The following is a 14335-nucleotide window of genomic DNA, read 5'->3' as shown; positions in this document are numbered from 1 at the left end:
GGTGCCTCCAGTGTTTTATACAACTGAACAGGGTGTGTTGAGCTTCTTCATTGAGAATAAACAAATAAAACTGCAGCTGTTTTTACAATTGTTGCTTCCAGTGAAATATACAAAAACACACACAAATCAATGTACTTACATGCAATGTAGGCGACCAAAGCGAGGGCAAAGAGGAGCTTCATCATTCTTCTGTTTAAGCTTGATATCATCCAGACGACCCGCTTCATCTCCAGCTCAATGCGACTGGACCAGGAACCGAATGACGTTCAAGTCCAGCTACCGCATTTTGACCCACAATCGCTCATTTCCACCGTGGAGTTTGCTCTTGGAGTAGTCTCGGATAATTACGCGGGCTGGCAGCAACTTGGCACCATTAATTCATGTTAAATGTTAACAGAGGAGCCGCGACGGGCTCTGCTACGTCGACAGGACAGGACGGGGGAGCGGGTTACGTGGCTAGCGGCGGACACGCAGGTACCAGACGGTCTCAGGTGGCAGGCGACACCGTGTACTAACGCTCAACGCAACGCTCATGTTCCAGCGCCATTCGTCGCCTGCCCTAAAACAACGACCAGCGCCGTGCCCGCTGCACCCCGGCACTCTGTTTCATGGACGTGCGTGTTGTGAAAACAAACTATCGTCCCGGTAACATATGTCAACTCAGACGGCTAGCCGTTAGCTTCGCGCGAGCTCCGCCTGGCTAGCAAGTTGCTAAGCTGATAGCGGCATTTGTAGATGTCACTACGAATAAATAAATGAATCACAACAGCCGAGAATCGAGCCTGGCATTTATAGCTACCTGGGTGCCGAAAGAATAAAGTGTCCGCTCAGTTTAAGGGTGAAAACTGTACACATGTCGGAGTTGGGCCGAGGAAGGAACACTGACGAGCGATCTGTCGGTACTCGATTGAGCAGTCTGAGTTTCCCTGCGACTGTGTGACGTCACTTTGAGTTAAACAATACGGCTTTTATTTCAATATAATTCTTGGGCCTGCCTTAGTGCCAAGGCGCAAGGATTACTATCCCTGCGGCTGTTTTCGTGTATAATTATTTTCCTGCTGTTTATCAAAAAGATTCCTTCAAAGCGGATGGCAAAGGCACCAAAGAAGAGCTGACAGGAGATTAGAGGAGATCAGCATCTGTTGCCAGGGAGATGCTGAGATCAAAAAAGAGGCAGGCACACCAAATTTCATCTGGAATCTTCTAGCTATTAAAATATCACTTTACCAAGACAAATCGAGTTGTGTTATATTTTAACGAGTTCTGTGTTTTTCAAGAAAGAAACCTGTTAATTCACACCACCAAGTTTCACCGTTTAAACTTTTTTATTCTCTCAGTTAGTGTAAATTATATCTGTTAAAGGGTTAAATCAATTCAACAGATATAATATTTAGAATAGAATAGAATAGAATAGATGACCTTTGGTATCATTATGCAATATACAAGGGAATTGAACCATGTTCTTCTCATGGTGCAAATGAACAAACTGTAACAAACAAAAAGTATGCAATATGAATATATTTTTGTGAGCTCCTGAATGTATGTGAATCAAGTAATTTTGAGAATTTAGGGTGATGACAGCTCAGGCAAATATACTTTTTGTGTCTGCTCTTCTTTGCTATATACACCTGTAGGAGGTGCTACAGGTGTGTCATTGTCAACAGGTCAAAAAGGTGAAAACCAGGATTGTGAGCTGTCCCTCAGGCATCAAGAGGTGTAAATGTCCATCAGGGACAGGAGAGACCAATGTACTTACTCGCAGTAGAGTGAAAAGTAAACCACATTTATGTCTGTCTGACTACAATCAGGCAGGTAAACAAGCCCAATAACGAGCCCCTCATTGCATTCAGGTGTGTTGCAACTGGGAGAGCCCTGAACCATACAGGACACCCGCCCTCGAGGCCTGGAAGCGAATACCCCGGTCCTACAAGGTCCTACATGCATGTGAAGTTTATTAGTGACACTAAGGCCTTGTTCACACTGCAGGTCTTGATGCTCAATTCTGATTTTTTTGCTGGGATCCGATTTTTTTGCCCGATCATTCGCATTACATTTTAAACGCGACCTCTATCAGACTGCCGTGTGAACGTGCGCGGAGGACTCACTGTTTCCAGCTCAAACAACGTAAACCCCACACACCTCAATAAAAAACAGCCCAAATCTGTTAAATCATGTTAAAACCATAAAACTGTTATATGTGTGATAATGAACACGCCATAAACGCACAAATGCATGAAATGAACTAAGTTGAAAGGTAAGACAGTTTGGTTCCTCAATGGGGGATACTCACCATATCTGGCAACACAGGTCATCACGTTTATATCGGTTTTCTAGCGGCTGTTAAATACCAACCCACCAAATATAGAAAAAATGAATCAGGAAAGAAGGAGAATAAGGTAAAAAGAGCACAGCTTTTAACAGTTCAGCGGAGCCGCTTCTTCCAGCGCTTATCCGTGACGTTAGTCACACATCAATGACGAAGCAGTCACATGTAGAAAAATATCCAAATTGGTACCACATATGATCAAGGCCTGGGTCTGGTGTGAAAACATTGGTATTGGAGCTTTGACACGGCCACAAAACAGGTCGGATAAGAGTCACTTGTGAGTAAAAAAATCTGAACTTGTCAGGATTCGGTGGGTCCGGCCCTGGCAGTTTTATGTTTTGTGTTCTGTTTGTTTTGGTGGGTGTGGTCTGGCTGTTCTGTGTGTGGTGTTCCTTCCTCCCCCTCGCATTTGGACAGCAGAGCAGGCGCGGCCGTGTGGGAGGATAACTCTTTTCACCTGTGGCTCATCAGCGGCCCCGCTCTTAACAGCCTGGAGCTGCCAGTGGTCGTCGCCAGTCTGTACTCCTGCGAGGGTAATCGGTTGGTCTAGTGTGCTTCAGAGTTTGTGCCTAGTGATGATCCCAGAGCTCGCAAGTTATAGCATTGAGCCCAGACTAATTGATACTGGGTTTTGTACCTTTGGATTTTTGTTAATCTTCGGCTGTTCCCCACCCTCGCTTTTGCAGCATTTCCTGTTTCCCTGCGGACTCCCGGTCCTCGCCATCCTCTCCCATCCTGCGCCGTGAAGAAGCTTCCCAGCGTTGGTTGACTGGGAGCTGAAGGATCCCCCTGTTCAATAAACTTTTTATTTTTCCCCTTCAAATCTGTCAAATGTTGTCTTGTGTGTTCTGCATCTTGGGTCTGCCCTCCCGGAACCATGACAGAACTGGGTAACATTTCTCTGCAGCGTGAAGAAGGCCGAGAGAGAGAGAGAGTGTGTGTGTGTGTGGGGGGGGTCTCCTGTATCCTGCCCTCACCTAGTTCGCTGTGATGCTTCCAATGTACATAGTTTATGATTTTGACCTCTCACTGAATTGGACGTTTACAATTTAATACACCATTATCAGTCTAAAACATTCAAAGAAATAGAGCTTGGTGGATGCAGATCAGAAATATTAGCTCATCAAAACAATGCAGCATCAATAGAACATCATCTAGAACAACCGGGTTCAGTCTGATGGGAACCGGAAGTACAGACTGGAAACTGTTATCTCCAAAGCCAAAGACACCTGCAGGCAGAGACAGAGAGGAGAAAGTGCATCAGAGAGAGAGAAACTTCATAGCATAACACAAAGACAAGGTCGTTATTGATGTGAGCTGTTGTGTGAACCAATTATGTGAAAAGTCAAGGTTGCAGATAAAACTTGCCATGACTGTTGGGTTAACTTGAGATAGTGACTAATTGTACCCTACAAACAAACTCAAATTTTGCTTAGATAAATCATATATTTATCTGCAAAAATCAGAATGGCAAGGCAGTGAAAATAAAGACAAGTGGAGACTTTCAATATTTAGTGTTTATTTTATTTATTGTTTATTTCAACATTTTTTTCCAATTAAAGTGGTTTGAGCTCCATGCAGTGCTATCATACACAACATCAATGATGCATTAATGTTCAGCAAGTACTGCAGAATCCTCCAGTGATCAGTTTGTCTAGATGTTTTTATCTCATACAGGTTCTCAAAACCTGCAACAGTATTTTCATCAACTGTGATTTTCCAAACTAGTGCTTTTGATTTTGGTACATTTTCATATGAGTATTTATTATTGGCACAATTTAGACTGAGAAGATCTCATTTATCCTAGGACTATACACATTATGCCCCGACCAGTTTTGCCATAAAAATGTAGTTTTTTGGGGGTGGGTTATTGTTCCTGTACTGCAAGACATTTATCTATTTTTGTTATATATCCAACTGAATTTTAAATGTATATCTTTTTTTTTTTTCAATTTATACTTGAGTCAGACTCCCTAAGAGTAAAATCCCCGTGCAGCATAAAATAAATATCGATCTGACGACATGTTTTTGTGGGTCCAATAGATCAAATTTATGTGACTGCAAAAGAATGTAAGTCCACATAATTGCTACAGATATGGGCTTTATCCATTTATCTTCCCTGCATTCCTTCAGCGATTCTGCAGTCTGGACGCTGCACTGCAGCCTCTAAGGACTTTTTGTCTCGCTGAGCGACATGTCCAGCATGTCAGGATAAGTCACAGTGCACAGTGCTCATACATACAAGCCTGTCATCAGAATGAATATTGAAACAGCCACTGAAAAAATTACATCAAAATAGTGACATTTAATTTTCATGCTGTTTCTTGAAGGTTATACTTTGGAGTTGAAAAAGCATGCAATTTGCAGCACTTTATAGTTTAAAGCTAGAAATGATGGAACGAGGGAAAGCACGGCGGTGGAGTGGTTAACTCTGTAACTCTGACAATGGAGTGTGGGGGAGTATCTGTGTGGAGTATGCGGGTATGCAAAAATTAGCATTTATAGTAAATTGGATATTCTAAATTGGTTGTAGGTGTGAATGTGAGTGTGAGTCACAGTCTTGTTTATTGTGACTGGGGAACTCTGAGTGTTTTAATAGTAACAATATGACACTTAAGATACCTTGATAATGTACATTATACTTAAGCTCATGATATCCTTAGCACAGCGCTTGTAACAAGAGCAATCACAGATTTCTGACTTTCACCAAGGGTCAAAGTGAACACAGGGAAATGACACATATTCCACATCCACATCAACTGCCTTTATTCATTTTTTTAGTTTGGCGATCCAATGACTTTATTTCATAATTCTAAAGAACACAAGATAAGACAATATTCTTCCCTTCTTCCAGGTTATCATCTGAAGTGTAGCTGAGAAGCCTGGCTCATTATGGAGTTTCACTTACGAACTGGTGGCTCATGTCTGCTGGTAACAAAAGCTGTCTGTCAGGTCAATTCTGATGTGGAGTTGATGGAGGAAGAGGAGAAGGTGGTTTGCGGGGTTGATGGAGGGAGACATTAAAGACGCTGGTGGTACAGAATTGTGGCCATTTATTCCTCTTTTAGCACACACTGGACTAACACCGGTTATTTCACACACACCTGCGCAACAGGACAACAACAAAGTACACTTCCAAAAACCAAAACATGCTACGACTCCATTTCCCACAATGCACTTGTCATTTAAAGTGCCTAAGCATGTAACAGTATATAGCAAAATTAATATTTGTAACAATTATTTTTGATCTGGATGGCCACCAATATTTAATGGCTTCTTCCTTTAATCAAACTGCACATGTGTACCAATTTTCATGACGGTCAGCTCTTTAGTTTATTAGATATCTTGTTAACAGACAGACAAATAAACAAACATGGGTGATTTTATAACCTCCTCTACGGAGGTAATTAGTAAGACTGTAACGCGGAACTGAAGCGCTCAAATGGAAGCAGCCTTTACTCAGTGGAAAGTGAGCAACCTTGAGTAGGCTGAGTGACCAGAAGAGGTTAGATAAAGAAAAGGAAAAAGAATCAATCACGCCATATAAAGTCGACTGAAAAGCATTTCTAGTGTAAGACCTTCAACTCGAACTTAAGGTTACATAAAGAAGGAGGGCTGATAAGCATAAGTGAAGGTTTGTGAACGCTGACATTCAGTCAATACCACGTAAAGTCAAACTCATCTTAGTTGCACGGCCACATATCGCTCTAACGGTAAAATGATGGCATAAGATTATTTGGTTTGGTTTAGTTTGGTTTAGTTTTAACCCGACTGGATATGATGCCACTGCAACAACTTGCTGCAAGTGGCTGTTCAGCTCGACTGATCAGCTTTGTGTTATTTGTGCTAATCTTACGAAAACTGTGTGACTCACGGTGGACAAAGTAGAAATTGAAGTTGCTTTTATTAACGTCACTATTTTGGAATTTGCAATAACAACCTGCAGACGGGATCTGGTGTACTGGATTTAGCTGGTGGGTTTGACACCCTTGGTGTAGTGGGTGAAAAGAGTTCTATAATTCTATAGCTGGACTTGTCTCTCGCACAAAGTCCAGATTAAATCCCGAAGTCTGCGTCAAACCAGAAGAGCCCAGAAGTGGAGCTGCAACTGGTGACGATGCGAAGCAAAGCACGCTGATAGTGCGCAGGGTCAGACACAGGCCGTTAAACAGGGGAAAGGAGGCAGACACACACAAACATCCACCAATTACTTCAGGAACACACACACACACACACACACACACACACACACACACACACACACACACACACACACACACGCGCGCGCACGATCGATCGCACGCACACACACACTTCAGCAGAAACAAAAGTATTTTTGAGCGATCACGGCAACAAGGCAACTACTTCAACCTCACACCACAGCCTGTGTCTTCTCCGCAGGCCTCACACCACTTTCTGTTGAGTCACAGGCAGCTGATGTGAACGCAAAAAAAACCAACTGACCAACAAAGTGCTTTAAAACGCGTTCATCTGAAAGGCAGCGGGAATATTTCTGGTTTGTGATTACGAAGAAACTGTAGAAGGCAATAGTTTGTCATTTCTTGCTTCTCCATTCAGTGGCACAGCAGAGTGAGCCTGAGAGGATGGATATGATGATAGAAGTCTGAGGAGATTGTTTCCACAAAGCACCTTAACACTAATGCAGCCTCATCGTTATAAGTGTTCATATCCCGTGGTAGGTTCTTTTGTCTCCAAATGATTATTCAGAAGTTTGTCCACACCAGTGGAGACCACCTGGGGTAAAAGCGTTTCTAAAAAAGGTCTCCCAGTTGACAATATGTAGAGGAACAAAATCTGAGTCATGAGGTGAAGCAAAATGTCAGAAGGTTTGTGTTCAGACACAGATTTGGGGAATGTAGTAATAATAAATCTATGTGTCTCAAAGATTTCACCTCTAACATCCCAACATGGAACAGAATGAAACACACAGAACTCTTTCTTGAGCCAAGTACAAAAAGATAGATTGAGTCATTAGAAGTTCTGCATTCCAGCTGTCTTGAATTTCTGTTGATCACGCCACTGCAAGTAAAAAAAAAAAACAATATGAAAACTTCCAAGACTGCTCTCCGTGAGTATGAATAAAAACGTGACGGCAGAGTCTGTCATATAGAAAGCTCAACTTGCTGTTGCAATCACTCCTCCCACACCTTCTAGGTCTGCCTATGAATACCATAATGTTAAGCTTGTGTGTGTGTGTGTGTGTGTGTGGGAGGGGGACATTTTTCACTGTCTTAAAAATAGATGAGTCAGCCTTTTTTCACTTATGTCAAAAAACTATTCAGTCTGAGTGTTTACATTAAAAATGTATCATTTATTTAAAAACATCTTTAATAATTTAGAAGTTTAATATACACAAAGGTATGCTTGCAAAAAAAAAAAAAAAAGTAGTGTTATATCAGGGTGAAGAGAAAGATGAAATGGAAACGCAGAAGATGGCTTCAGTGAAGCAGAATGAAGGTTTGAAACCATGAAACCTGAAGCTGCACCAGACCACCGAACACCACGAGACGGAATGTAAACCCAAACGAACGTTGTTACAGAATAGAGCAAAGAAACTGTATTTTCCATGTACTGTGTTATGAGGTGTGTGTTTGTTTTAAATGTACAGGATGTGGTAGGGTCGACGAACTTTACAATGGTACAAATTTGGATCCCTCAAGATAGAAGAAGGTCAGGAACCATGGATTGTAGACATATAGAGCATTTTTACCCCGACACTCTCCAAGCATACATGCTGTCAGTCCCATTCACACACCAGTGGTGACAGAGCCATCGTGCAAGAGGTTCACTCTCCACAGGGAGCAACCGGGAGCTTTAGTGTCTTGCCCAAGGACACACTAAATGACCCACAGTACCACCTGAGCCACAACAGCCCCAAGGCATGACACAAAATATTCAGTGATTTCATCCAGAGTAAGAAGAAGGGATATAAATGTACTGAACTCACCGAAATAAATATATATATATATATATATATATATTTTTTTCCATTTTCTTGAAATTCCCATCATGTTGCTTTCAGGTCTATAACCGCGATCTATAAGGGTATTATATGATCCGTATGTTTGGATTGCAACATGGAATGAATACAAACACAGCTATGTCCCGTTAGAAATATATGTTACACTTCACCGACTGAATGACAAACCAAGAAGAGGAGGTCGCTGATTTGATTCTGTTCCCATAACTGCTCATATGATCCATATTGATATTTGCTTTTATTAGCTCACAGGCAGTCTTCCAGATAATTACCCTTTATTTCCTATTGCAATTGGCCATATCTAGGCTCCTAAATAACCTCAGAGCAAGAAACGATTAGATTAGATTTTACAGTACTCTCATAAAAATGGTCATTTTTGTTAAAAATCAATCAAATCTTATTTATTGGGCTGGTAATGTTAGAATTGATTAATACTGATATAGCCATCATTATCATAAATAAGGCAAAGTTGAGGTCAATTGTGTCTCAGTAGATCTTTTATTAAGACCTCGAGTGGCTGAAGTATTCAGGTTTAAAGCACAGCAGGGTGCCGGAGAGCAGAAGTCCATCTCAAGGGACATACTGAGGTCATGGACTTAAAGTTGGTTCAGTTTGTTGATGATGATGTGAAGAACCTTTATTTTCTTTGTTTTCCATTCGAGGAAGACGGCAAACGTGAAGTCATGTGTCGATGTAAACCGCCAGGAGTTCATTTGTGCTTCATTCCGCCTACTGAGGTGAAATCCTGTTCTCAAATCATGTTTTCAAAATGTCAGAAAAGTTCCATGTGGTTTGTTGAAGGTCCTTCCTGAACCAGACGCCTGGACGTCTGGTGTGTGGCTCAGGAGCCATGGCAAAGGAGGATTTCTACAGCTTTCTCTTTTCGTACACTCGCTGACAAAAGTTCAGTGGGGCGAAAAGTAGATCAAGGTGATCTTTATCAGCTTCAGGTTGATAACGTACTGCCATGTATATGTTTTGTATATGTTTTGTATATGTTTTGCCCCTGGCGCTGATATGATCTCATGCAAACCCTGGTTGCCTTCATCTCGTGTGTGTTGTGGGTTTGGTTGAGCTCTACCTTCCCTTTACAACAAGAAAAGTATTATACTTACATGAACACAGCTTGTTCTGTGACTTTATGGCCGTAGACTGTTCACAATGGATGATGTAAGAAAGAAATATTATATAACTTGAACAAAAAAATGGCTGAAGATATTTAAATACGATTGGAGGATGAAACAATTGTAGGATGAAATTTCACTTGATTTTTCACTAACAAAAAAACTGATAAAAAAAACCTCATCCATTCATCTGATTTAGGACAGCATATGAAAGTGGCCTCAATCTGATTAGAAAAAAAGAATCACATTTGTGATTTTCATCATAAAAATCTAATATATGGGTCACATATGGACACAACAAAATGTGGATTTGGGACACGACTGCCAGCAATGTTACGACAACATACTGCAGGCCAGCAGCCAAAGTGGTAGTAAGCTGGTCAATACATGCAAGGGATTTAGACGTCTGCATAAATAGTCACTTTATTTTGAAACTCCATCCATCCATCTATCCATCTTCTATCCTGATTCTCCTGTTCAGGGTCGAGGGGCGCTGGAGCCGATCCCAGCGCAGTGTGGGCGAGGGCAGGGTACACCTGGACAGGTCAAAGGGCTTTGAAACTGGAATCACATATTATAATAAGAAATAGGCTTTTAAAATTTTTTTTAATCTGTATGCCCCAGTTATAAAAAAAAAAAATTATCATTTAGAACATTTCAGTTTTATAATACTGATTGTGGAATATGAACAGTTTACTTTCCATACTTTTGAATACACCTGCAGATAATAAACCTTCAGATAACTGACATTATAATTGAATATTTTTGACATTTTTGGACGTTATTGATTCATTGTCTGGCTCCAAACAGCAGGCTGATGTCGTCATAATGGAAATGTATTTTTATTCTCTCATCTGAAGCCATCATGCATTCATAAAAGTGGTTGTCACTGCTCAGTAATAAATAATAAATGTAAAGTCAGACAACATACTGTGCAAACACTCAGCCACTTTCAACTTACAGTTGGCTGGGGATGCATCAGATGGTGATTGGGTCTCCAAACAAACAACTGTATATCCCTCCAATTTACAGTGAGATCGACTGATGATGTGCAAATATTGATATAATATACGGAGCACACCTGGTGGGAACAAGAATGTAAATGAACACCCATTTTCCTCAATCCCGCTAATCCATTTGTTGAGATATTGAGATCATAATCTCTTGGCAAGAAGCTGTCATCTACAAGTTTTTAATCTGGCAGACCCCACCCCCCACACACACACACACACACACACACACACACACACACACCTTCCCAGTTTCATGTCTGGGACTTTAGTCTCTCAAAATGTAATATATATGAAGAACCAGGGGATCCGGCAGAATTAGATTTCAGAATTAAGTAATCAAAGAATAAAGTGTAGTTTCGAAATAGATCTTTTTTTATATAATCATTTCTACAATTGTTATTTTACATCTGAAGATTGTTATATGGCGCTGAAATAGATAAAAAGAAAACATTTTATGATTGCACATTCAGTGATTAATGAGCATAAACAGCTGGATACAAATTGGATGCTGAACGAAGAAACACAATTTTTCATGTCACAGTCCTTCATGCAAACTCTTGACGTCATATCATTCCTCACCTTTTTTTTCCTCTCCCATTTTTACATGTTTAATGTGGTTATATCATTGGCTGGTAAAATCCCTCTGAGATGATTTCCAGCACACCCCATCTGTCAAGGGTGGTGTTTGGTAATGGGCCATCTGACAGCTGTTAATAACGAGGACTGATATGGAAACCACCAGCATCGAGCTTCTGTCTTGTAATTTGTGGTCTTGTGGTTTGATGAAAAGCTTAAAGAATCAGAATGGAGGAAAGTCAGAGCAAGTCCAATAATCCCAGAAGGAATTAATAAATGGGTTCAAGCCATTTGAACGGGCTTTGTCTGTACAATGTGTTTTTATCAAGATGCCTTTTTTACAGTATTTTGACTGATTGAAACATTTGCTGTTTGTCTGTGAGTCTTGTAATGAAGAGAGGGTTATTTGTCTTCGCGCCTGCATGGATCATTATGAACGCCTGAAGTAAAAGAAATGACTGTAAAATGATTTGGTACGACAGGCCATACCAGCTAAAGGCTTTCCTAATTAGTAGAGGGATTGACTACAGATAATCATTTGTAAAATTTTGGGCTTTCATTCAAACTCCTTTCCATTATTTACCAAACAGAGAGCATCAAGCAAACATTAAAAAAAAAAAACTTCCTGTCAGTCTCCCTCCATGGGTGATTCGACCGGTTGTGCGATGTAAGGACATGTAAGGATATTCATCATCATGTGTCTCACAGGAGCATTTCCAGCTGCCAAGACCCCACGTTGTGCAGTTTCTCAAACAATCTCTTTAAATTAAATGGCACAGCTCATCAAAGAAACAATTGAAAGCGTGGGGTGTTTTGAGACTCGGTAGAATCAACAGGGTTTAATGTTTTGAGGAATTAAAACGACGTGACAATATGTTTAATTCTTGATAAGGACAAAGGTGAAAGCCACGGGAAAAAAAATAAACATGGAAACACTTTTCCAGAGGAGATGAGGTTAGAGGGTGTAAAATATGGGAGCAGATGTCTTTAATTATGGGCCTTCTTTTTTAAAAAAAAACACACAGCTCCTTGAGGGGGAGCAACATTTCTCATGCGCTGTAGTGATGTGAACACACCACTTCAGTTGTACTCTGATTCATTTCAAAATAACACAGATGAAAATGTGATTGTTCTAAGATCATATTTCACAGTTTGCCAAAGTAACAGAGGGTTGCTACAACCGTGGTTATTTACATTCCTTCGGCTGAAGATGATTCACACATGGATGCATTCAGTAAATGTGCACGGTGATCAGAGAGTCAACAGAAAGTCATGCTACATGTCACGTTTTGGTGGATTTACATGAACAGCACATTAACAATTCTTACTGTGAGAAAGGCATCATGGGATTTTTTGCCAGGAAATCAAAGGAGCATGATAGTCATCTCACAGAGGGAGCTGATCATTATATACCTCCCACTGGGATAAGAAAACATGGGAAAATTTAACTTTGTTGATACGTTTTCCACTTGACAGTAGGAATGTATTAAGCCTCAAACTTTGACATTTCAAATATGAGAAATATGTGTGTCTAAACAGGGATGAGAAACTTTGATTATAATGAGTGCGACCAAAACTTCCCTTTCACGACCAGCAGGGCAGATTATGACTGAGCGTCTCTACCTGAAGGAAATAGGCATAAACGCTGTCTGGGAATAACAGAAATCGAATATTTGTGTGACTCTGGCTTTATACCAGGGTACCTAACACATCCATGTTGATTGGTCCAGAGAGGATGAAAATGTTTATAATTTTCCAAAACCAAACAATTACTACAGAAAATGTCTACAATCTCAACATCAAGACAATTTTAATGAAACATTCTTGTGTGTAAAACAGTGAAATCTCAAGAGGAAATTCTCCTGAAGCTGATCCATTATGCATGATTTTACAAACTCACCCTGACAGCATGGCTTTGAGGTTAGTTTGAGTGCAACGGAGCAACTGTCTCTGATCACAGTATCACAGATATTTCAGCTTGGGTCTGTGTTGTGTCCACGACTCTTATGAAATTTGTTTAAAAAAAAGAAAAATTAGTTTCCTTTGAATTTTATACACTTTGCTTGGTGGTTTGCAGGCGGTTTTTTACCCACAGATCTTATGTTTGACACCCCTGCTCTACACAATGTGCTGCTCTGAATGGGCCCACATGACAGCTTTGAATTATTCTCCCTCTTAATGGTGTTGGAGGAAGCTGGGCATGATGGGAAACTGAGTTATCTGCATCATATGCCTCTTTCATCACAGTTCTTTGAGAAACATGTCTGGGTAGCTTCCTTCAGGAAGTGTTTGCTGGTCCTCTGTTCCTTTAAGACGTGTCAGTAGGTGTGGGACTGAGCTGAAAGAGAGGCGAAATGCATTTGGTTCTAACAATAACAGAATGGTGGTTCCTGGTTCTTATCAATCCCATACATATGAGAAAGTAGGGCCCAGTTCTATGGCTTTATCAGCAACATACATGTACACTGGAGGTTGTTATCAACCACACAGGAACAGTGGAGAACGTTATCAACAAACTGTGTGAATGATGACGCCAACAAGCAGCAATTGTAAACACATTGCCACACAGTCCTCCTGGTTGAGTTGGTTGAGTTACTACACCACTTGTAGAGAGAATGCCTACAGTCTGTTTTGTTCATCTTATGAATTAAAGTTTCTTGGTTGATTTAGCAGAGCACCCGGCATTAATTTACTTTTTGGTGCAAGCAGATGTTGAAGACTATCCCATCCTCTTCTTCAGTCTCGCCAGTGACACCAACATCTCTTCTTTTTATTCTTTGAATACCCGTGCTGCGTACGTTGTAAATAACAGACTTGGTACAAATCATTCAAACGCCACTTGAGGTGTGTCTTTCTAAGCTGTTTCACAATGAAAGCGACTGAAAACTAACAGCCCCTTTTTCAATACAAGATTTGTCAGCTCAAAGTGTTCCATCACGCACCAAAAAAACATGTAAAGGGACGTTCAGGCACAGGGATTTTATGTCTATTGCCATCAAAATGTGAGATTGCTAGGTTTTTAATATTAAGAAATAAGAAATGTGATCAAGGTGAAGTTGAACACATATATTGTGAAAATCACAATACATTCTGGCATTAATCTGAATACAACTGCGCAGAAACCTGCCTTTAGTTTAACCTGATAACAACTCTTTACTGCACAACAATCTATCTAATTCTTTTGTTTAACGAGCACAACAAGTACCTATAATGTGAGCGAGTTCAGCTCCAACAACAGGGTTGTATACATCCAAACACACACTCTGACACGTCGCCGGGCCTTCTGCCAGGCAAT

At 40.6% G+C, this 14335-nt stretch overlaps 1 protein-coding gene across 1 annotated transcript in view; it reads right to left on the bottom strand.

The window, feature by feature from the left end:
- uxs1 (UDP-glucuronate decarboxylase 1) overlaps nucleotides 1–941 on the bottom strand; it is a 59920-nt gene extending 58979 nt beyond the window's left edge. Inside the window, exon 1 of the mRNA XM_080479048.1 lies at nucleotides 140–941. Within this exon, the coding sequence (XP_080335174.1) occupies nucleotides 140–227 (88 nt within the window). The 5' untranslated portion in view covers nucleotides 228–941. The remainder of the gene's footprint in view (nucleotides 1–139) is intronic.
- Nucleotides 942–14335: the final 13394 nt, after the last annotated feature.

Source organism: Lipophrys pholis (genome assembly GCF_963383615.2).
Source record: "Lipophrys pholis genome assembly, chromosome: 13".
NCBI classification, from domain to species: domain Eukaryota; kingdom Metazoa; phylum Chordata; class Actinopteri; order Blenniiformes; family Blenniidae; genus Lipophrys; species Lipophrys pholis.
This window is presented reverse-complemented; position numbering and strand designations above follow the sequence as displayed.